We start from the raw sequence: 25,757 nt of genomic DNA, 5'->3' as shown, positions 1-25,757 counted from the left end.
GTTAAAAAGAAAGACGGATCCCTACGAATGTGCATTGACTATCGTGAACTAAACAAATTAACGGTTAAGAACCGATATCCTCTTCCTCGCATCGATGACCTCTTTGATCAACTACAAGGGTCTTGTGTATATTCGAAAATCGATCTCCGCTCGGGTTATCATCAATTAAGGGTTAAGGGGGAAGATGTCTCCAAAACCGCTTTCCGGACTCGTTATGGTAGTTATGAATTCCTTGTCATGCCATTTGGTCTCACTAACGCACCGGCGGTGTTCATGGATCTTATGAATCGCGTGTGCAAACCGTATCTCGATAAGTTCGTTATTGTGTTCATCGATGACATATTGATCTATTCTAAAAGCGAAGAAGAGCACGAACAACATCTCCGACTTGTGCTTGAACTCTTGAGACAAGAACGACTTTATGCCAAATTCTCCAAGTGTGAATTTTGGTTAAAGGAAGTTCAATTTCTTGGTCATGTTGTAAGTGACCAAGGTATTAAAGTCGATCCAACGAAAATCGAAGCCATTAGTAAATGGGAGACTCCTACTACTCCTACTGACATCCGTCAATTCTTGGGTCTCGCCGGATACTACCGTAGATTCATCAAGGATTTTTCTTTGGTTGCTCGTCCTCTAACCACATTAACTCATAAGGGAAGAAAATTCGTTTGGGCAACCGAACATGAATCCGCATTCCAAATCTTGAAAACGAAGCTAACCACCGCTCCTATCTTGTCACTTCCCGAAGGCAATGATGACTTTGTTGTATATTGCGATGCCTCAAAACATGGTTTTGGGTGTGTATTGATGCATCGAACGAAAGTCATTGCTTATGCTTCTCGACAACTCAAAATTCATGAACGAAACTACACGACGCATGATCTCGAACTCGGAGCCGTTGTCTTTGCACTTAAAATGTGGAGACACTATCTTTATGGAACCAAGAGTACTATCTTTACCGACCACAAAAGTCTCCAACACATTTTCGATCAAAAGCAACTAAACATGAGACAACGAAGGTGGATTGAAACCTTAAACGATTACGATTGTGGGCTTCGTTACCATCCCAGGAAGGCAAATGTAGTAGCCGATGCCTTAAGTCGAAAAGAAAGAGCGGTGCCTCTTCGTGTCCGAGCCTTAAACATCACCATCCACACAAACCTTAATAGCCAAATTCGGGTAGCCCAAGATGAGGCTCTCAAGGATGAAAACCTTTCACAAGAGCTCTTGAACATTCTCGTCTCTCGATTCGAAATTAGGGAGACCGGACTCCGATATTACGCCAGAAGGATTTGGGTGCCTAGTTATGGGGACCTACGAAGCCTCATTTTAGATGAAGCCCATAAGTCACGATACTCGATTCACCCCGGTGCCAATAAGATGTACCACGACCTTAAACAACTATATTGGTGGCCGAACATCAAAAGGGACGCAGCTATTTATGTTTCCAAGTGTTTGACATGTTCCAAAGTCAAAGCCGAACACCAAAGACCGTCCGGACTACTTCAACAACCCGAGATCCCGCAATGGAAGTGGGAAGGGATAACGATGGATTTTATCACCAAGCTACCAAAAACGACGGGCGGTTATGATACCATTTGGGTTATTGTTGACCGTCTCACCAAATCCGCACACTTCCTTGCCATGAAAGAAACGGACAAAATGGAGAAACTTTCACAACTTTACATTTAGGAGATCGTAGCCTGACATGGTGTACCTTTATCGATTATCTTCGACCGAGATGGCCGTTTCGTTTCTAGATTTTGGCGTACATTGCAAGAAGCGTTGGGAACGCGTTTAGACATGAGCACCGCATATCATCCTCAAACCGATGGGAAAAGCGAACGTACAATTCAAACCTTAGAGGACATGTTACGAGCTTGCGTGGTTGATTTCGGAAAAGCTTGGGACAAGCACTTACCTCTCGCCGAGTTCTCTTACAACAATAGTTATCACGCGAGTATTAAAGTCGCACCTTTTGAAGCGCTATATGGCCGAAAATGTCGTTCACCTCTTTGTTGGGCCGAAGTAGGCGACGTACAAATTATCGGACCCGAACTCATTCACGAAACCACCGAGAAGATCGTTCAAATCCGAGATAGGCTTCGGACGGCCCGGAGTCGTCAAAAGTGCTATACCGACAAAAGACGCAACGACCTTGAATTTCAAGTCGGTGACCGCGTCATGTTAAAAGTCGCACCTTGGAAGGGTGTAATCCGTTTTGGGAAACGCGGGAAGCTAAATCCGCGGTATATTGGTCCTTTCGAAATCTTGGAGCGTATTGGAACCGTTGCTTATCGTTTAGATCTTCCGCCTCAATTGAACTCCATTCATCCTACCTTCCATGTATCTAACTTGAAAAAGTGTCTTGCCGAACCCGATATCGTCATCCCTCTCGAGGAACTTACTATTGATGACAAACTTCATTTTGTGGAGGAACCGGTTGAAATTGTGGACACCTCCGTCCAGACATTGAAACAAAGCCGAATCCCGATTGTTAAAGTCCGTTGGAACGCCAAAAGGGGACCCGAGTTTACTTGGGAAAGACAAGATCAAATGCAAAGGAAGTATCCTCATCTATTCGTGATTTCGGAAACGCAAAATCCCGAGGAAGAAACAACGACTACTACGCCTACTTAAATTTCGGGACGAAATTTCTTTTAAGGAGTAGGTAATGTAACATCCTGCCTTTTTCTGTTTACTTTCCGTTTATTCATTTTAAAGTTCGTTATATATTTATAACATCTCCCGTTGATACGCGTTTTAAATTATCTCGTTTAGGTAATTCACGCACCCGAATGAAAGTTGAGGGACCAAACTCGCCAAAGGATCAAACCTTTGACTAGGTCAAAGGGTCAAACCCCTCTTACCCATTCATTCATCTCTCTCTCATTTTACTACTTCCTCCATTTTCTCTCAACACCCCATTTCAAAGAATCATCATCCAAATCCGAGCTAGCGGGTGTTTTGCAAAACAAATTACATTTTTGGAATCCTTGCAACTTCCTCTTCGATTCCATACCGATTTCATTACATTTGGGTAACTTTCTAAAATCACTAGATTTTGTGTTCTTGATGTTTTTAACTTATAAAGTTGTTAGTTAGTGTCTATGGCTCAAGTATAACATGAATACATGTTTTGTTTGCTCGATTTGTTGTTTTGAGTAACTAGTTTGAACATTTGAAATGGGTGTGCTTAATCCTTGCTTTTGGTTGATTAAATGTTGTTTAAATGTTAAAGTTCATGTATTAAATGTGTTACTAGCATCATTAACTTCATTTTGATGTGTAGGTTGATTTAGAAAAGCTTCATTTACAAAATGGTTGAATTCACGATTTTGATTAGGGTTTGATGAACTCTAAAACGAACTTTTGATGCTTTGAATGCCATGAAATGTTATTAGTTAGTGATTAGTTGTATTGTATGTTTCATTACCTTCAAAACGGCATATCGTATGTGTAAAATGGATTCCCGAGTCAAGAAATACGTTTTATGAACTTGAAACTTCGATTTTGAATATTTAACTATCATTTATTGAGATTTTCATTGTTGTTAATGATGTAATTGATTTATGAAATGTGTTTAGTGTATTCCTCTTTAAATTACCTTTCCAACGATATAAGATACGTGTTTTGAATGTTAACGAGTCAAAAGTTATAATCGTTTGAAGTTGAAATCGTCTAAGTGTTAAACTGCCCCAGAATTGCTGCACCAGACACAGATGTGGCGCATCTGCCTTGGATGCGGCGCATCTGAGGCAGACTGCCCAAAAATGTCAATTTTCGCTTAATTCTAAGTATGCTACGCACCCCCGATCAACATGAAACTTGGCCAACATGCTCATATATGATTTCTAAGCTCAGGAAAATAGTTCGGGACCCGACCCGACCCCGTTGACTTTTTCGTTGACTTTGACCAAGTTTGACTTTTAGTCAAACATAACAAAACACTTATGCAATCATTCTAATCTTATTTTATACTTGATTCTTGCGTGAAACTTGACAACGTGATTCACATGCTATATATTCGAGTCGTAATGAGCCATAGGACTAATTGAACACTTTAACCTATCGTGTTTACCGATATTGATATAGACCTACTTGTTTAGGTCAAGACTAGCATTCGTTCTTGCACACGTTTACTTGTTGAAGTACTTTTACATACGTGCACTCAAGGTGAGATCATAGTCCCTCTTTTACTCTTTTTGAACTTACATTTGGGATGAGAAAACATAAACGTTCTTTTTACTAAGTGAACACAAGTACAGGAAAACAAACATTCTACATACGAGTTTAGAACAAAATCCTCAATTCGATTATCATTAGTTACACTTGCCGGGTGTAAGCGAGAACTTATGTTGTATGGATCCATATGGGTTTGACAAACCCTCATTCAAACGGTTCGCTACCGTTTACGAATGGAATATATTTTCGTGAAACAGTGTATGTTCTAACACTATTGTGATGGGGTTCTATGGAAGGAAATGTTAAGCATTGATAATTGGGTGCTCGTGAAACAAACTTTTGGAATGTATTACTATTATACCAATGTTACAAATCTTGTGGTTCACTTGTACTTACTTACTTAAACCTATGATTTCACCAACGTTTTCGTTGACAGATTTCTATGTTTTTCTCAGGTCCTTGAACGATACATGATACATGCTTCCGCTCATTATTTTGATACTTGCATTGGATGTCGAGTATATATGCATACATGGCGCGTCTTTTGGCTACTTTTAAATTGTGTCGCATAAGTTTCATTTGTACTTATAACTTTGTAACGTAACTTGTGGTGGAACTATTCTTGTAAACTTTGAACAATCTTTACATTTGAAATGAATGCGACATATCTTTTGGTCAAACGTTGTTTTAAAAGACTTATAACCACGTAACGGGACCTAGGTAGACGGCGCCGTCAAACATGATTTGGTCGGGTCGCTACACTTGCCACCCGGATAACTTTTTTTTTTGAATTTCTCAATAAAACTGTTCCAATTATTAACACGATTCATCGAAACACCCATAGGAAGACCTAGGTATGTAAAAGGAGTTTTACCTTTAGTGCATCTAGCGATCTCCACCATCGAATCAAATTCCCTGTCACTAGTTCCAATCCCATATAAAGCCGATTTAGCCATGTGATAATGCTAAAAACGAACATATATTTCATAGCATTATCCCTCAAGAAAGACAAACTTTTAGTTGCAATTGTTCTATTTACAAGTGATATTCGTTTAAATAATAAAAGGTGAAGACAAAAGAAAAATTCGACGAATTGAAGACGCAAACGACCAAAAAGCTCAAAAGTACAAAGTACAATCAAAGTGGTTAAAATTATTGGTGAGAAACGTCTCAAAATTACAAGAGTACAAGCCGCAAAACGCAAAATACAAGATATTAAATTGTACGCAAGGACGTTCGAAAATCCGGAACCGGGACCAGAGTCAACTCTCAACGCTCGACGCAACGGGCTAAAAATTACAAGTCAACTATGCACATAAATATAATATAATATTTAAATAATTTTTAAAATTATTTATATATTATATATATTTATTTAAAACCGTCGGCAAGAAGAAAACAAGCACATGTGAACTCTCCCAGCTGGCCATGCGATCGCATGGCCTGGAAGAGTAGTTTCTATGCGATCGTATGGCTCCTGTAGCAGGCCACACTCCTATAAATTTCGCGTGTTCTGGCCGATTATCAACACATCTTTTTCTTCTTCATCTATCAACGTATATATATATATTAATTTTAATTTTAATTTTAATTTTAATTTTAATTTTAATTTTAATTTTAATTTTAATAATAAGGGTATGTTAGCGAATGTTGTAAGGGTGTAAGTCGAAATTCTGTCCGTGTAACGCTACGCTATTTTTAATCACTGTAAGTTATGTTCAATCTTTTTAAATTAATGTCTCGTAGATAAGTTATTATTATGCTTATTTAAGCCGAAGTAATCGTGATGTTGGACTAAATATTAAAATTGGGTAATTGGGCTTTGTACCATAATTGGGGTTTGGATAAAAGAACGACACTTGTGGAAATTAGACTATGGGCTATTAATGGGCTTTATATTAACTAAATAATACCTCGTTAATTTAATATATAGACTTATAATTTGACGTATTTATATATAACCACATACGCTTGACTGGGTACGGTGGGCGGGATATCTATAAATACCAATAATTGTTCATTTTACCGGACATGAAACTGGATTAATAGTTAATGGACTAGTTGAAACAGGGGTGGATTACATTCAAGGGCAATTGGTGTAATTGTTAACAAAGTAATAAAACCTTGGATTACACGCAGTCGATAACCTGGTGTATTCATTAAACAAAGTATTAAGACCTTGTTACAATTCGAATCCCCAATTAGTTGGAATATTTGACTTCGGGTATAAGGATAATTTGATGAAGACTCTCGCACTTTATATTTATGACTGATGGACTATTATGGACAAATCCGTATGGACATATCGAATAATCCAGGACAAAGGACAATTAACCCATGATAATAAAACTAAAATCAACACGTCAAATATCATGATTACGAAAGTTTAAATAAGCATAATTCCTTTATTTCATATTCTTTATTTCATATTTAATTGCACTTTTAATTATCGCACTTTTATTTACTGTCATTGTATTTAATTGCACTTTTAATTATCGTACTTTTTAATTATCGCACTTTAATTTAAGTTATATTTTTTTTTTAATATTTTACATTAGGTTTTAACTGCGACTAAAGTTTTAAAATCGACAAACCGGTCATTAAACGGTAAAATTTCCCTTTTATAATAATAATACTACTTATATATATATATATATATATATATATATATATATATATATATATATATATATATATATATTTATATTTATACAAATATAGTTTTAAAAAAATATAGCGTTAAGCTTGGCGAGTTCCCTGTGGAACCGGACTTACTAAAAACTACACTACTGTACGATTAGGTACACTGCCTATAAGTGTTGTAGCAAGGTTTAGGTATATCCACTCTATAAATAAATAAATAACTTGTGTAAAATTGTATCGTATTTAATAGTATTTTGTAGTAAAAATATAACTATTTTGTATACACCTCTACGCACATCAAGTATTTTTGGCGCCGCTGCCGGGGACACTAAAACGCTATATATATAAAAAAAATTAGTTTATTTTTGTAAAAATACGTTTTAAATATTAAAAATACAAAAATATAAAAAAAATATAAAAAAAATCTATATATTTATTTTTAAGAGTTGTTAAATATATATAAAATTATAAAGTATTTTTATTTCTATTTTTTTTTAAATATAAGTTTTATTTAACTTATATAAATATTTTATATAAATTTAAAAACAGAGAAAAAAATAAATAAAAGAAATCGGGCCAAGGCACTGTGGAAGCCCAACTTTTGAACCGGATCCGAGGCTCATGCGTTCGCATGAGATTTTAACTATCAAACCATGCGATTGCATCACTTGAGTTGACAGGTCTGGTAACCTCAGCCGACAGTTTAGGGTTTTAATTATATATTAATTATTAATATAAACCTAATTAGGGTTTTATTTATATATTAATTAGTTTTAGTTTTTAATTAATTTATATTATTTAGTTTAATTAGTTTTATAAATTATAAAATTAATACTCTTATATAATAAATAATATAAAAATAATATTTTTATAAAAATTGTACTTTTTACAACTTTAAGTTTATTTTTATATTTTGTAACTTTTTATTTGTTTTAGCGTAATATTTGTATTTTTCGTTCGTATTTAGTTTTAAGTCATAGTTTTTGCCGTAGTTATTTTTATTTCTAGATTTTTAGGCTTTGCCGTAAAATCTCTTAAGTGCTTTTTCTTTAGACTAAGATTTAGGTGCTTTAGAATTTTGCGACGCCGTTTTATAAGTTTTAGTACCTTTTTAAGTTATTGCCGTTTTGGAGATAGTATTTCTTTTAAGCTTTAATACTTTTAGACGCAACTTTTAATTCTTAGTTTTTAGACTTTTAAGTTTCGACGCGCTACGTTCTTTTTTTTATTTTTCGACGCCTATTATTTTTTGACCTTTTATTTTTCGACGTTTTTCGACGCACTCTTTTTCTTTCTTATTTCTCGACGCTCTAGTTTTTAGGACTTAGAATTTTCTATTTCTTCTCTAAAATTTCAAAACGAAAAATTATTTTAAGCGGTTAAATTGATAGATATCCAAAATTTTCTGGTTCGTAGTAATAGTTGGATTTGTTAGTGGCGAGTTGTGGGCTTCCGATTTAAAGGGTCCTGGCTACCTGCTGCATCTATTGGCTATTCAAAACGTGGGCAAAATCAGAAAAGTCTATTAATTTGATAACTTATATAATTTTTATTTTTATAACTAATTGGATATTCAGTGAATGCGCCGAGCAAAACGTTCACCACCTTTTATACGTTCACCACCTGTAACTCGATCAAGACATCTAGCCAATATTGTCGCCGTTGATTTTTCTTTAGAATCGTCATCAAGTCGACCAAGTACTCCAATTCAAATTTCCGATAATCCATTTTTTGAACCCGACCTCACAATTGAGAATCCGGAAGATATTCAGGGACAATTCCGAGATCCCGAACCACTAATCTTTCCTCCGGAACCACCAATCATTCAAACGGAGATTGTCGAGGAACAACCCATTAAATCAGAATCCTCTAGTGATTCAGATTCAACAAATTCAATCATGGAGAATCTGGAACCTCTAAGTATGGAAGACCGAATGCGAGCTAAACGCACTGGCCAAGGTCACGCAATTACTCAACCTGACATTAATGCGCCAGATTATGAAATCAAAGGACAAATCCTACACATGGTGACTAATCAATGCCAATTTAGTGGTGCGCCGAAGGAAGATCCAAACGAACATCTTCGTACCTTTAATAGGATCTGTACTCTATTTAAAATCAGAGAAGTGGAGGATGAACAGATATATCTCATGTTATTTCCCTGGACTTTAAAGGGAGAAGCCAAAGATTGGTTAGAATCGTTACCTGAAGGGGCGATTGATACATGGGACGTTTTAGTTGAAAAATTTCTTAAACAATTCTTTCCGGCATCTAAAGCCGTGAGACTTCAAGGAGAAATTGTTATGTTCACGCAAAAGCCAAATGAAACTCTATATGAGGCGTGGACAAGATTTGGAAAATTATTGAGAGGATGTCCGCAACATGGTTTAGACACTTGTTAAATAGTACAAATATTCTACCAAGGATGCGACATCACTACAAGAAAAGACATCGATATAGCAGCTGGTGGTTCCATTATGAAGAAAACCGCAACTGACGCTTACAAAATTATTGATAACACTGCTTCCCACTCACATGAGTAGCACCAATAAAAAGATATCATTAGATCATCTAAAGCGGCTAGAGCCGATTCTAGCCATGACTTTGATTCTATTTCCGCAAAGATAGATGCTGTCGAGAGACGAATGGAAAAGATGACTAAAGATATCCACTCAATATGAATTAGTTGTGAGCAGTGTGGAGGACCACATTTGACAAAAGATTGTCTCAGTATTGAACCAACAATGGAACAAAGAGAGAATGTTTCATATCTAAACCAAAGGCCTGGAAATAATTATCAGAATAATTATCAACCGCCAAGACCAATCTACAATCAAAATCAGAATTATAACCGAAATGTTCCATACAACAACCAACAAGGTCCTAGAAATCAACAAGTATCCAACAACACTTACAATCAGCAAAGACCTATTTTTCAAAACAAACCACCACAAACCGATGATAAAAAGCCAAATTTAGAAGATATGATGTCGAAGCTTGTTGAATCTCAAACACAGTTTTTCACATCTCAAAAACAAACCAATAAATAAAATGCTCAAGCATTTAGAAATCAACAAACTTCTATTCAAAATCTAGAACAAGAAGTAAGTAACCTAGCAAGGTTGATAGGTGAAAGAAAACCAGGAAGTCTACCTAGTGATACAAATGCTAACCCCCAGAATGAAACAGCTAAAGCCATTACCACGAGAAGTGGTATTACACTTAAACCACCTGAAATACCTTTAATCTCTGATGAAGCTATTCCTACTCCACAAGAACCACAATCTGAGCAAGATAAGGAAACAGAACCGGTAGTTGAAAAGGTTAATGAAGATAACACAGTTAAGGCTAAACCTTATGTTAAACCATACCAACCACCACTTCCTTACCCGAGTAAAATGAGAAAAGAAAGACTTGAAGCCGAGCAATCCAAATTCTTGGATATTTTTAAACAAATAAATGTAAATCTTCCTTTCATTGATGTGATTTCAGGAATGCCTAGATATGCTAAATTCTTGAAAGATCTAATCACAAATAGAAAGAAAATGAAAGAACTCTCGGCTGTTACTATGAATGCTAATTGTTCTGCAATGCTGTTGAATAAGATACCAGAAAAATTATCAGATCCAGGAAGTTTCACAATTTCATGTTTTTTGGGTAGTCTTAGTTCAATAGAAGCATTGGCAGACTTAGGTGCTAGTATAAATTTAATGCCATATTCACTATACGCTAAACTAGACATCGGAGAATTGAAACCAACACGAATAAGCATACAACTAGCCGATCGATCAGAAAAATATCCAAGAGGGATAATGAAAAACATGCTAGTTAAAGCTGGTACTTTAGTATTTCCAGTAGATTTTGTTATTCTGGACATGGAAGAAGATTCTCGAGTTCCTCTCATATTAGGAAGACCATTCTTAAACACGGCTAAAGCAATAATAGACGTGTTTGGTAAGAAATTGACCCTAAGTATAGAGGAAGAAAGTGTTACCTTTTCAGTTGATAGAGCCATGCAACAACCGCAATCTGCAGATGATACATGTTATTATATTCAAACTATAGATTCACATGCAGAATTGTTAGAAGAATTTTCAGAATTACAAGGAACAGGAGAATGTTCTTTATGAGAAGGAACTGAACCAATTGATGAAACTGAAATGTTAGCTACACTTATGGCTAATGGATATGAACCTACAACAGAAGAAATTCAAATGCTAAAAGAAGAAGACAGATATCGATATAAATCATCGATAGAAGAACCACCGACATTGGAGTTAAAGCCACTTCCAAACCATTTGGAATATGCTTATTTACATGGTGAATCTGAATTACCTATAATAATATCGTCTTCTCTTACTAAAAATGAAAAATCTCAACTCATTTCTGTGCTAAAAGCTCATAAACCAGCTATTGCATGGAAGATTCATGACATTAAAGGCATAAGTCCTTCTTATTGCACACATAAAATCCTTATGGAAGAAGATCATAAAACGTATGTGCAACGCCAACGAAGACTAAATCCTAATATGCAAGATGTTGTTAAAAAAGAAATTATTAAACTGCTAGATGCAGGTTTAATTTATCCAATTTCTGATAGTCCATGGGTAAGCCCAGTTCAATGCGTACCTAAGAAGGGTGGCATGACTGTCATCACAAATGAAAAAATGAGCTTATTCCTACTAGGACTGTAACAGGATGGCGTGTTTGTATTGATTATAGAAAATTAAATGACGCCACCAGAAAAGATCACTTTCCCTTACCTTTCATTGATCAAATGTTGGAAAGATTAGCCGGAAATAGTTACTATTGTTTTCTTGACGGTTTTTCCGGATATTTTCAAATTCCAATAGCACCCGAGGACCAAGAGAAAACCACATTCACGTGCCCTTATGGTACTTTTGCTTACAAAAGCATGCCATTTGGACTTTGCAACGCCCCTGCAACCTTTCAAAGGTGCATAATGGCGATTTTTCACGACATGATAGAAGAATGCATGGAAGTTTTCATGAATGACTTTTCAGTTTTCGGTGATACATTTGAATCATGTCTAGTTAATCTTGAACGAATGCTTATTAGATGCGAACAATCAAATCTAGTACTTAATTGGGAAAAATGCCATTTCATGGTTAAAGAAGGCATCATTCTTGGACATAAAATTTCAAAGGAAGGAATTGAAGTGGATAGAGTTAAAGTAGATGTAATTGCTAAACTCCCACATTCCACCAATGTTAGAGGAGTTAGGAGTTTTCTAGGGCATGCCGGTTTTTACCGACGTTTCATAAAAGATTTTTCTAAAATTACCACTCCTATGAAAAAACTCCTAGAAAAGGATGCTCCATTCATCTTTTCAGATGAATGCATCAAATCTTTTAATATTCTTAAAGAAAAACTCACTAATGCGCCGATCATGATAACTCCAAATTGGAATCTACCGTTTGAAATGATGTGCGATGCAAGTGATTTTGCAATGGTAGCCGTTTTAGGACAAAGGATTGAAAAACGATTTCAACCTATTTATTATGCTAGTAAAATGTTACAAGGAGCACAAACAAATTACACAACTACTGAAAAAGAACTCCTTGCTATTGTCTTTGCTTTTGACAAATTTCGTTCATATCTCGTTCGAGCTAAAACGGTGGTCTATACCGATCATTCTGCTCTTAGATACCTATTTTCAAAACAAGATGCCAAACCACGATTAATCCGTTGGATCTTACTCTTACAAGAGTTTGATATTGAAATCCGAGACAAAAAGGGAGCAGAAACTCTCACAGCTGATCATCTTTCTCGTCTTGAAAATCCCGAATTAGAAGTTCTAAATGAATCAGCCATACAAGACAACTTTTCTGATGAATATCTATTGAAGATAGATTATAGTGAAATTCCATGGTTTGCAGACTATGCAAACTACTTAGTATGTGGATTCCTTGAAAAAGGATTGTCGTACCAAAAATGAAAGAAATTCTTTAGTGATATAAAACACTATTTCTGGGAAGATTCACATTTGTTTAAAAGTTGTCCCGATGGAATAATACGCCGATGTGTATTCGGAGATGAAGCTAGTCAAATCTTAAACCATTGTCACACAGGACCAACAGGAGGGCATTATGGGCCTCAACTCACAGCAAGAAAAGTTTACGATGCTGGATTCTATTGGCCTACAATTTTCAAAGACGCACACCTTCTTTGCAAATCCTGTGATGCATGTCAAAGGGCCGGAAAAATAAGTCAACGTGATGAAATGCCACAAAATGTCATTCAAGTATGTGAAGTATTTGACATTTGGGGTATTGACTTTATGGGTCCATTTCCAAAATCTCATAATAATCTCTACATTCTCGTTGCCATTGATTATGTATCTAAATGGGTGGAAGCACAAGCTCTTCCAACTAACGATGCACGAGTTGTAGTCAACTTTTTAAAACGTCTTTTTGCAAGGTTCGGAACACCGAAAGCTTTAATAAGTTATCGGGGTACTCATTTCTGTAATAATCAACTTGAGAAAGTTCTCAAAAGATATGGAGTAACTCATAAAATCTCTACCGCTTATCATCCACAAACAAGTGGACAAGTTGAAAATACCAACCTAGCATTAAAACGTATTCTAGAGAAAACTGTAGGATCAAATCCGAAGGAATGGTCCATAAAATTGGAAGATGCACTCTGGGCTTTTAGAACAGCCTACAAAACTCCAATTGGAACCACACCTTTTAAACTCGTTTATGAAAAAGCATGTCATCTTCCAGTAGAAATTGAACACAAAGCATTTTGGGCTTTGAAGACATGTAATCTTGATTTGCATGAAGCCGGACGTCTACGGTTAAGTCAACTAAACAAATTAGAAGAATTAAGACATGAAGCATATGAAAATTCGTTGATCTATAAAGAAAGAACGAAGAAATGGCATGATAAAAGAATCAGAAGTTCAAAAGAATTCAAAGAAGGAGACAGAGTTCTTCTTTTCAATTCACGATTCAAGCTATTTCCTGGAAAATTGAAATCAAGATGGTCTGGACCATTTATAGTTAAAAGAGTTTTCCCATACGGAACAATAGAGTTAATAAATTCAAATGGGATTGAATTTAAAGTTAATGGTCACAGAGTCAAACATTACATACATGGTCCGATGGAAGTTGACAATGAAGTCAATCATAATTTCACTACCCAAGAAAACCCTCAGAATGAAAACATAAATATGTTATCAACAACGTATGAAAAACCAAAATTAGAAGACGGGGAAGCTTCAAATTGGAGTGATGAAGAAGAATTCTTATACAAACCTCCCATTTCAAGAAACGAAGAAAAATGTGAACAAGAAGTTCAAGTAGAAGTGAAAGAATCAAGAAAAGATCACTTGAAAAAGGTTTACAAACCAACTCGACTTACTAAAGTAGGAGACCCGGGCGAATTTATCATTTCTTACTTGCTTAATGATGGTGCTATATATAATGGACTCGCAGATTTAGGAGCAAGTGCAAATATTATGCCTCTTTCCTTATACAAAAGATTAGGTATGGGTAAATTAAAACCAACCAAAATAGTTGTTCAATCATTTGACCTAACCATTAAACACCCGGTTGGAATAGCAAATAATTTACTTGTTAACGTGGGAAGTTTGACCTTTGTTGCAAACTTCATAGTTATTAATATGGAGGAAAACCTTGATATTCCTCTAATTTTAGGTCGCCCATTTTTAGCAACCACCGAGGCGTTCATTGATGTAAGAGAAGGTAGAATGACACTTAGGGATGGTGATAAATCGATCACCTTTGTGAACCGAAAGTTTAGATCTTCACCAACCAAAACTGGTAAACCAATAAAAACACATAAGTGTGGGGAAGATGAAGAAACACTTAATGATGATCCGATCACAAAGAAACCCGTTGATGATACGAAATTAGATGAACCCGCTTTTAACAGTTCAACGAAGAAACTTTATAAACGGATTCACGATGCTAGGATTAAGGGAAACTTTAAGTTATGTAACCGATTAGTATCCAATTTATTGCCAAAAGAAAAGGCAATGTTAGTTGAATTTGTGAAAGTTACAGAGGAAATCAACAATTGGCTTGAAGTAAAAGTCAAAGATATACAAGTTGTTGATAGTCCAATTGAAAATGAAGTTAATCACAATTTCGACACCAAATCTAACTAAGTATGGGGAGAATCGAATCTATTTAGGGTTATTTATATTTCTGTTAGAGTTAGATATTCTGTTTTCGTGTATTTTCCGAGAATGGAATCCGAATGGTCTTTCCCTAGCAGACCCTAAAGAACTAGTCTTCTCCCCCCATTCTGAATTTTTATTTTTTTTAGGTTTTACGAGATGAAGAATTCCTTTGATCTGAACCATGGTCTAATGCTACACGCTATGATTACTAAACGTAATAATGACACACTTCCTAGTGAACTGGTATCATTCATAAGAGAAAAAATGGACGGAGTAAGAAAAGAACTCAGGAAAGATTATCATAAGATACATTTTGGTAAAGGAAAATCAAAATCCGCAACAAAAAGAAGAGCACGACACCTTGAAAGATGTTATAAATGCGGAAAATGGTCACACGAAGGTAAATGTTCAAATAATCAAACATATTCAAATACCGAATTTGTTACTCTATGCAGAGAAGGACCGTTTATATGTTTAGAAGAAAAGATATTGAAGATTCGAGGTTATGCTTACGTAGCTATGGAAAACCAAATCACACGACTCTCCTATGAGTCGGCTAAAGCGGGTCTTTGAGAATTCTTTCTCACAGGTAAGTATGTACAGTTTTTATTTTTATTTTTATTGCTTTTAACCTTTTGATAATAAACGCTGAATCGTTCGCTATAAAGTATTAAATTGGTATTCAATAAAATTAGGTATGCATAACCAAAATTATTGATATCATACAAAAATTTATTACATCACTGCGAAATTTATCGTTTATTCTTAAGGTATAAATATCTTTAATCAATCAACCCAAAATATTTCAGAAATTCGTCAGGAGTAAAACTAGGTCGTTGAATCAAAATTACTTTACCGAAAAGAGGGGCGTATATTTTTGATAATATTTGATTGATTAAAGTGGGATAAAAGACCAAAAAGATTTGTAATTTTATTTTTACTTTGTTTTTAAAATTAATATATAAATATTAAATTAATATTGTAAACTTTTTAAAATCAATATATTTAAGTTTGTAAATATTTAAAAAATTAATATTTTTAATATAAGTTTGTATGTATAAAAATGATATTTATATGAATTTTTAATTTTATGCATTTTAAATTTAAGTTTGGTGTGAATTTAAAAACAAAAATTTACTTTATTTCACTAAGTTAAAAAAATGATTTTTAAAATTCATCATGTGTTGAAAACTAGGTCGTTGAACCGAAATTGCTCTACCCAAGGGAGGGACGAGAACTTTTATTATCATTATTTTTAATCTTGTTAAATTAAAGTATGCCAAAAACATAAAAAAAAAAAAAAACCCAAAAATCTTTACTTTTAAAACAACGCTTAAAAAGTGACAAATTTTAAAATTTTGTCGAGGGGTGGACTAGGACAACGATCCGAAATAACCTCGTCCTAAAAAGGAAAGCAAAATTTTAAAATTTAATTTAATTATTTTGTGTTAAAAGTAAAAGGTTTTATTAAAAAAAAAAAAACAGACCCCCATGCGATTGCATGGGGATTGCACAGCAAAGCCATGCGATCGCATGGCCAAGAAAATCTGGACAGTTTCATAAGCTCATCGAGCTGCTGCTCTTTCACAAACACACACACAAATACGCAAATACCTCCCAAACTCTCTCAATTTTCATCAATTTTTCACCAAAATCAACCAAATTTCTCGCTATAATCCGCTCTAAACATGAATTTGATAAGAAATTTATCAAGAAGTGTAACAATTTCACCCCTAAACCTCTTTAAATTTGATTTTTAGTGTTCTTGAGCTATAATTTTCCTAATTTGATTTTGTTAATTTCTAGTGTAATTAGAGTTAAATTGTTAGTATTTTATGCATGTATAACCTAGATTGATGCTATTTAACATGATTTGAAGCCTAAAACTTCAAAATTTTTAGGAATCTAGGGTTTGTGTTCTTGAGCAATTTGGGGCTTTTTGATATAAACAGGTTATGGCCGCTTTTTGTCATGAAGTATTGCTAAATTAAGTAGTGTAACATGTTTAGGTAGCTAAATGATCCAAACTTTGATCCTAAACATGATTTTTGAGAATTAAAGTGGACTTTTTAGGTATAAAATTCATGAACTTGATTAAATTGATGTAAATGCCATTTAAAACTTGTTTAATTGCTAGTAATGGTTATTTTAACATGTTATTTGAGTTGAATGCTTATGAACTTTGTAAACATTTTCATATATGCTTATTTGAAAAAGTATAGAATTGTTAAAATTGTGAAAATGTGTATAAGTTTAATTTTGATTAAACATGTTATTTTAATTGTTTCAAGTTGTTATTTTGCTAACACTAATGCATAGTTGGATGCACAAAATTTGTGTTTAATGTGTTTTGCAGAGATTCACTAATACTGATGGTGCATCATCATCATCTAGACAACCTGCTCCAGAACCTGAACCAGAAATGCAATATGAACCGGAGCAACAACAGGAACAACAACAACAACCTGATCAACACGTACCTTATTATGATCCGCATCAAGAATATGTTGATGCTTACGTAGTATTTCCAATGCATCCGATAGTACAACACCCAACGATTCATGAAGAACAGTTGCATCCCAATCTAAGATTTGATCGAAGCTGGAAAGATTACCCAACATATCAAAGTAACAAATTCAAACTGGTACCGAAAAATGTAGAAGTGCCGAGGGTAATTGATTGGGAGCCTTTGGAAAGGGTCCAACTTGCTAACTCAGTTAGACAGCATCTGATCCAAAGGTATGACAGCTCTTCTTTTCCCGATTGGGAACATTTATTCACCATTCGTAGGCCTGTATATAAGGAATGGTGCGTTGAGCTTATGAGTACTATAGAGTTAAATGCGGATGTAGATAGGTTAGATGATAGAAGTTTTCTTAGATTTATACTTGGCCGTAGGATGTACAGGATGTCCATGCTGGAAATGGCCAGGGCTTTACAGATATATACGCCCGCTGAATTACTACTACCCGATTGTATGAATTTGATTTATCATGGTGAAAGGGTATATAGGAATTTTGATGCTAACGTCGTCTGGAGGCGTATGTCAGATTTTAATGTTTTTGGGCGCGCAGGAACACATACCTACTTACATATTCACAGAGCCGAACTTCGTATAATTCTTAGATTTCTGGCTAACTCGATTACACAGAGAGGTCACAACAAGGAGAAAATGACCTTACATGATTTATTTTACCTAAAGTGTATTCGAGACCCATGAGGCTTTGTTAATATCCCTTACTGTGTTGGTTTTTATTTGTCTAAGATGGTGGAAGGAATACAGGAAGGGGGAATAATAGGAGGATGTATTTTTGTTACTCTCATTGGAGAGTATTTGGGTGTAGATAGGGATCAAAGGGGTCCACTTTTGAAATGTAGGGAACAGGTTGAGCCTTTAGGATTGAGGGTCTATCAGGGTGCTAAGGTATTAAAGAGCAGACGCAATCAGGCAATACCATATGTTGATAATCATCCTCAGGTAGAGAGAGGTTCAGATGAGGAAATGGAGGAAGCAGATGACATTAGGGATGTCATTAGGGAGGCTATGACTGACGTCTACCAGCGTGTAGATGAGGTAGAAATGACAAACGAGGAGAGACATAGACGGTACGAGCAGTGGCAAGCCCGGAATGAGTACGAGCATTCCAGGCAACGACAGCATGATAGATGAGACTATCATCAGCGTCAGATCATGAGCCGGCTATCACCTCAGGATCACCACTTACCGACCCGACCTGCTTACTATCCTCCACACCAGCCCGAGATGAGACCACCATATACTCTCTACAACCCTAACCAGGCCTACCAGTACACCTATCACCAACCATGGAACCCGACCGACGACATGAACTGGAACCCCTATCCAGATTGATTTAGTTCCTGTTGGTGATTTCTTTGATTTTTATCTTTTTATTATTTCTATTTATTTATGTTTAAACATACAAATATTGATACTTTTATTGTAATGTTTAATATTTTTATTATGTTGTACTAATATTTCATATTTTATTTGAAAGTGGGATTTTAAGTCCCATTTCAAATTACCATGCATGTTTATATTTGTATGTATGTATATTGTCAATTGTATACAACAGGGTAAAACAGCGCATTTTCAAAGACTGGCATTAAGTTCAGCAAAAGCTACCAATTTTGACGACAAAACGAAAAATAAATGTGATGTAACAACAAGACGGAATGAACAAATGATGTGCACCATTTATCATTCAACAAATAAACGCCAATATGTTTGGAAACTTTGGTAAAATTTAATCATTTTTCTACGCTAATCACCCTCAATAATTTAAATTGTTACTGATTTCTTGCAAATGAGGGCATTGCAAGATCTTAAGTGTGGGAAGGGGTTAAATTCTTTCGGATTTTTAAAATTTTTTTAACTTATACACTTGGTTACCATTAAAAATACTAGTAACACAGTAGTTGTATTAGAATCTAGTGCTCTCTGATAATAAAGAACATCCCTAGTCTTATATACTGATTACCCAATTCTAGAAAAAAATTTGAAAATTTTCAAATAAATGAATTCAAAATCATGTTTATACATATTTATGAACGATAAAACTAGGTGTTAACACCGAAATTAGTGTTACCCCGGAAAAGACATAAATTGAGAAACAACCCAAAATGTTAGAATTCATTTAAAATGGAATAGAGGACAATAAAAAGACAAAGAAAGGAAAATAAAAGCCAAGTGTGGGAAAAATTTACCAAGTTATTTAAAACATATATCACATATTTTTGTACAAATAACTTAAGATACTTTTGTTTTGGACAATTTTATCAGTTTTACCCAATTTCTTGTAATATATTTGAAAGAAAGATGGATCTACACGATGAATCAATTCCATCATTAAAAGGAAGTAAAGTCTTCCGAAAAAGACACGCGCTTCTTGATTTAGGTCAAGAAGTTGTCGTCCAGACCAGCTGTAGGTTGACGAAAAATCTAGAAAAGTCATCTCTAAAATCAGCAGAAAATCCACGGACCTCAGCATCAAACAGGGTCGCCAAGTGGTCAGACTTATCCTAACCATGAGAGGATCTGTCTCGTAAAATGGGGAGGGCGCCGTGCAAATTAGCTTGATAAGACTAATGAATCAGATCCCCAGAAAGGATAATCTCCTTAAAGATCAAAAATCAGCTTTTAAGACTAATATTACTCAATCCTTGAGATTGATCTTTAAAGATTGATAATTACAAACTCATGAAATTCGATGATATCTAAACTCGAGCTTGAACGAGAAAATATTTTGATCAAAACTACAAACCGATTTGTTTTCTGAAAATCCATTTTTAATGCGTTCATTACCATTGAACGTAAAATCCTAGGAATTCACCTGGAATTCATTAGGTCACCTGAACCAAATCGAGTATCAACCGTAAGAACGGTGGTTGCATAGCATGGTCAAAGACAGTACCTTGTGCCAGACCAAAAAATTATAGGGTGATCTTTACTATTGCTCCTACAAAGGATAGTAATTGCATCCGACACGTTATAGACCATAATTAAAAGCATGTCACGGGACATTGCCTTAACAGTTTCTTGTTCAACGCTTTCCTTTACAACCGGACGGTAGTTTACCGAAAGTTAATATACGGAGCAAGTATACTGGACGTGTTGCTTTCCCAATACAAGGTTAGCAAGTGGGTGACACAAAACCATAAATTTTGAGCTAAAATTTTCAAATCTGAAACGCACAAAACCCGCAAAAATATTTTGCAAACACCGGTGAAGGGTAATTCCGGAAAACTTATCTAGGGTAAAAGCTAGATTGTATTTTCAAAAGATCAAATGTTTTCATAAAGATCCAATTTCCTTAAGGATCTAAATTTTCATAGTCATGTGGGACTGTAAACCACATCGTTACTACCATTGTTTATACCGCCGTATAGAAATCACTGATGTACAAAGTGTGAAGAATAAAGAAGTGATTCTATTATTTTTATTTCAATACTATATTGCTTGAGGACAAGCAACGCTCAAGTGTGAGAATATTTGACAATACTAAAAACGAACATATATTTTATAGCATTATCCCTCAAGAAAGACAAGCTTTTAGTTGCAATTGTTCTATTTACAAGTGATATTCGTTTAAAAAATAAAAGGTGAAGATAAAAGACAGATTCGACGAATTGAAGACGCAAACGACCAAAAAGCTCAAAAGTACAAAGTACAATCAAAGTGGTTCAAATTATTGGTGAGAAACGTCTCAAAATTACAAGAGTACAAGCCGCAAAACGCAAAATACAAGATATTAAATTGTACGCAAGGACGTTCGAAAATCTGGAACCGGGACCAGAGTCAACTCTCAACGCTCGACGCAACGGACTAAAAATTACAAGTCAACTATGCACATAAATATAATATAATATTTAAATCATTCTTAATATTATTTATATATTATATATATTTATTTAAAACCGTCGGCAAGAAGAAAACAAGCACATGTGAACTCTCCCAGCTGGCCATGCGATCGCATGGCCTAGAAGAGTAATTTCCATGCGATCGCATGGCTCCTGTAGCAGGCCACACTCCTATAAATTTTGCTTGTTCTAGCCGATTATCAACACATCTTTTTCTTCTTCATCTATCAACATATATATATATATATATATATATATATATATATATATATATATATATATATATATATATATATATATATATATATATATATATTAATTATAATTTTAATTTTAATTTTAGTTTTAATAATAAGGGTATGTTAGCGAATGTTGTAAGGGTGTAAGTCGAAATTCTGTCCGTGTAACGCTACGCTATTTTTAATCATTGTAAGTTATGTTCAACCTTTTTAAATTAATGTATCATAGCTAAGTTATTATTATGCTTATTTAAGCCGAAGTAATCGTGATTTTGGGCTAAATATTAAAATTGGGTAATTGGGCTTTGTACCATAATTGGGGTTTGGATAAAAGAACGACACTTGTGGAAATTAGACTATGGGCTATTAATGGGCTTTATATTAACTAAATGATACCTCGTTAATTTAATATATAGACTTATAATTTGACGTATTTATATATAACCACATACGCTTGACTGGGTACGGTGGGCGGGATATCTATAAATACCAATAATTGTTCATTTTACCGGACACGGAACTAGATTAATAGTTAATGGACTAGTTGAAACAGGGGTGGATTACATTCAAGGGTAATTGGTGTAATTGTTAACAAAGTAATAAAACCTTGGATTACACGTAGTCGATAACCTGGTGTATTCATTAAACAAAGTATTAACACCTTGTTACAATTCGAATCCCCAATTAGTTGGAATATTTGACTTCGGGTATAAGGATAATTTGATGAAGACTCTCGCACTTTATATTTATGACTGATGGACTATTATGGACAAATCCGTATGGACATATCGAATAATCCAGGACAAAGGACAATTAACCCATGGTAATAAACCTAAAATCAACACGTCAAACATCATGATTACGAAAGTTTAAATAAGCATAATTCCTTTATTTCATATTCTTTATTTCATATTTAATTGCACTTTTAATTATCGCACTTTTATTTACTGTCATTGTATTTAATTGCACTTTTAATTATTGTACTTTTTAATTATCGCAATTTTATTTTCGTTATTTACTTTACGCTTTAATTTAAGTTATATTTATTTTTTTAATATTTTACATTAGGTTTTAACTGCGACTAAAGTTTTAAAATCAACAAACCGGTCATTAAACGGTAAAATCCCCCTTTTATAATAATAATACTACTTATATATATATATATATATATATATATATATATATATATATATATATATATATATATATATATATATATATATATATATATATATATATATATATATATATATATATATTATACAAATATAGTTTTGAAAATATAGCGTTAAACTTGGCAAGTTCCCTGTGGATGAACCGGACTTACTAAAAACTACACTACTGTATGATTAGGTACACTGCCTATAAGTGTTGTAGCAAGGTTTAGGTATATCCACTCTATAAATAAATAAATAACTTGTGTAAAATTGTATCGTATTTAATAGCATTTTGTAGTAAAAATATAACTATTTTGTATACACCTCTACGCACATCACCATGTTAATAGCCAGGGTGGAAACCGAATGAAAGATATCAAGGGCATGAAGAATTGCTTCTAAATTATCTCTTTTCCATTTACAAACAAAAATCGCGTCATCAGCATAAAATAAATGAGATAATGAAAACGAGGGATTACCCACTGAAGCACCGTGAAGAGCACCTACACGAAGTTTTTCTTTGATGCGAATATGAAGACCTTCCATAACAATCAAGAAAATAAAGGGGCTTAATGGATCACCTTGGCGTAACCCCCGACGCACCACAAATTCATTTGTAGGACTCCCGTTAACTAGGACCGAAGTGCGAGCCGATGTAAGAACCATTCGAATCCACGATCTCCATGTGTGACCGACACCCGTGATCTTCAACATGAAATCAAGAAATTCCCAACTAACACAATCATAAGCTTTTTCGAAGTCAATTTTAAAGATCATGAGTTTTTCCTTTTTCTTTTTATACCACTCAATCGTTTCATTTAATATCAGAGGACCATCTAAAATTTGTCTTCCCGCCACAAAAGCCGATTGTTCATTACTAATAATATCGTCTAACACCGATGCCAGTCTATTCGTTAATATTTTTGTGATGAATTTATAAATCACCCCGATTAAAGAAATTGGACGATAATCCTTAATAAACGAGGGATTTTTTACTTTAGGAATTAAAGTAATGAACGTAGAACCCGAACCTCTCGGCATTTGTTTGCTTTGAAAAGCACCGACGACAGTTTTAACCACCTCTTCTTTAAGAATATCCGAATACCTTTTGATGAAAGTGAAATTAAATCCATCGGGACCGGGGGCTTTATCACTACCGTAATCCCAAACCGCTAAGCGAACCTTTTCCTCGCTCACATCTTTCTCAATGTCATTTGATGTCGTAACTGAAAGCCTTCGATCATCTGTCTAGGTATGAGCTACTGGACTCGTCGGTTGAGCTGCAAATTTGTTAGCAGAAAACTCATAAAACGCTTGTTTAATGACGTTCGGATCCGTTAGCCAATCACCATTAACTGTAACGCCTTTAATCATTTGATCATTTCTCCGTTATTTTAACAAGCAATGAAAATTTTTGGAGTTTTTGTCACCTTCCGCATCCCATTTCACCCGACTTTTCTGAATGATATCCAAATCGTCCACTCTATTTAAATTATCGAGTTCTTACACAAGCTCTCTTCTTTCAATTCGGTCCTCTTCTGTCTCGTTACATGTTTCAAACAACAAATCAATCTCATTAATTCTATTGGACGCCACCACTTTTCTAGGAACCGAGGCAGCTTTCTTTGATTTCACCCAATTTTTTATCTTGTTCTTCATAAGTTTCATTTTTCCATGGTAAGACTCCTCTCTATTATCCATGATCTCAGCTGCTGCATCTTTCACCATCCTATCAAAATCCGAGTAAAGAAACCAAGAATTAAAACACTTAAAAGGAGTAGGACCGAAGTCGTGTTTTAAATCTTGAAGCAATAAAGGAAGGTGATCTAAGTAATCGCGAACAAGAGTATTAAGTTTTAAATCTACAAAACATTCAAAAACGTGTAAGACCCTAATCAGTATTGTACAGCAGTGTAATTATGTTACATAAAGTATGGGCACTTTTGTGGAATTAAACCAAAGTCAGATTCTGCCCAGCTCTTTGTGCGCGCCGCGCACATGTAGTGGTGCGCGCCGCGCACTGCTACTGCTGACGAATTCCAGATTTTGTTTAAAAGATTAAATGAGGGGTAATCTTATGTTTTCACATGGGGACGAGTTAGGGCTGTAAAGGCCAGCTTGGATGGTGGTTGAAGGCATATTCAACACTTCACCAACCTTATCATCTCTCCCATTAAATTCTAGAGTGAGAAACCCTTTAAGTGAGAGAAAGCTTAAATCCAAGAGGAAGAAGTTGCTTTCGGGTCAAATCGCGTGCTTTAAAGTTGTTCGTCTCATCACTAGCTACGTTGTGATTGTGGTGGTAAGCGCTAATCTTGATTTCCTTACTTTGATTTTGTGTAAGGGTTAGGGTTTGTGTAAATGAAGAACATAAAACCCATGTTTGGTGATTTTGGGTGTTCTTGGGTAAGATGGAGTCATAAAGACTCAATGGTAACTAAACTAGGGTTTCAAAATGTTAATTGATGTTTATGAGTTCTAATTGGTTAGTTAATCACTAGCACACCTAGTTAATTAGTAAATGGGTGTTATATGGGTTAGTAGATAACCCGAAATGGGTGTGTCGACTTTAAATTAGTCAAAGGGCTAATGATTAACCTAATTGGGAAATATGGATACGAAATACCCTAATTGTGTAATGGTTAGTGTTGTTGGACCTTAATCACTAGCTTTTAAGTGATTAATGATGGTCTTGACCCTTAAAGGGCGGTTTTGGTGAAAATGGGGCATTTAATGCATTTAAGTCATTAAATGCACATAAGTGAAATTGTTGGTATTTAGTCCAACTAGTTATGTGGGTTGATTGAAGTACTTATTATATTAGGTACTTTGCTTTGAAGCTTGCGGAAGTATAAAAACCGTCACCAAATCGTTAAAGGTGAGTGGAATGATTATATGCATATGTATGTAATGTATTTATTTGTATGATATGGTATGAACTAAAGAGCCGGTAGTGCCATAGTATGTGCGAGTGTGCTATGA

At 34.7% G+C, this 25,757-nt stretch overlaps 1 protein-coding gene across 1 annotated transcript in view; it reads right to left on the bottom strand.

The window, feature by feature from the left end:
* Positions 1–24,149, bottom strand: part of LOC139841827 (uncharacterized) — a 35,604-nt gene extending 11,455 nt beyond the window's left edge. Inside the window, exons 1-3 of the mRNA XM_071832023.1 lie at positions 24,039–24,149; positions 23,115–23,957; positions 5,060–5,150 (exon numbers count right to left, since the gene is read on the bottom strand). Coding sequence (XP_071688124.1) covers positions 5,060–5,150; positions 23,115–23,957; positions 24,039–24,149 — 1,045 coding nt within the window. The remainder of the gene's footprint in view (positions 1–5,059; positions 5,151–23,114; positions 23,958–24,038) is intronic.
* Positions 24,150–25,757: the final 1,608 nt, after the last annotated feature.

This window comes from Rutidosis leptorrhynchoides, chromosome 1 (genome assembly GCF_046630445.1).
Source record: "Rutidosis leptorrhynchoides isolate AG116_Rl617_1_P2 chromosome 1, CSIRO_AGI_Rlap_v1, whole genome shotgun sequence".
NCBI classification, from domain to species: Eukaryota; Viridiplantae; Streptophyta; class Magnoliopsida; order Asterales; family Asteraceae; genus Rutidosis; species Rutidosis leptorrhynchoides.
Note: the sequence above shows the minus strand (reverse complement) of the source record. Positions and strands in the feature narration are given on the sequence as shown.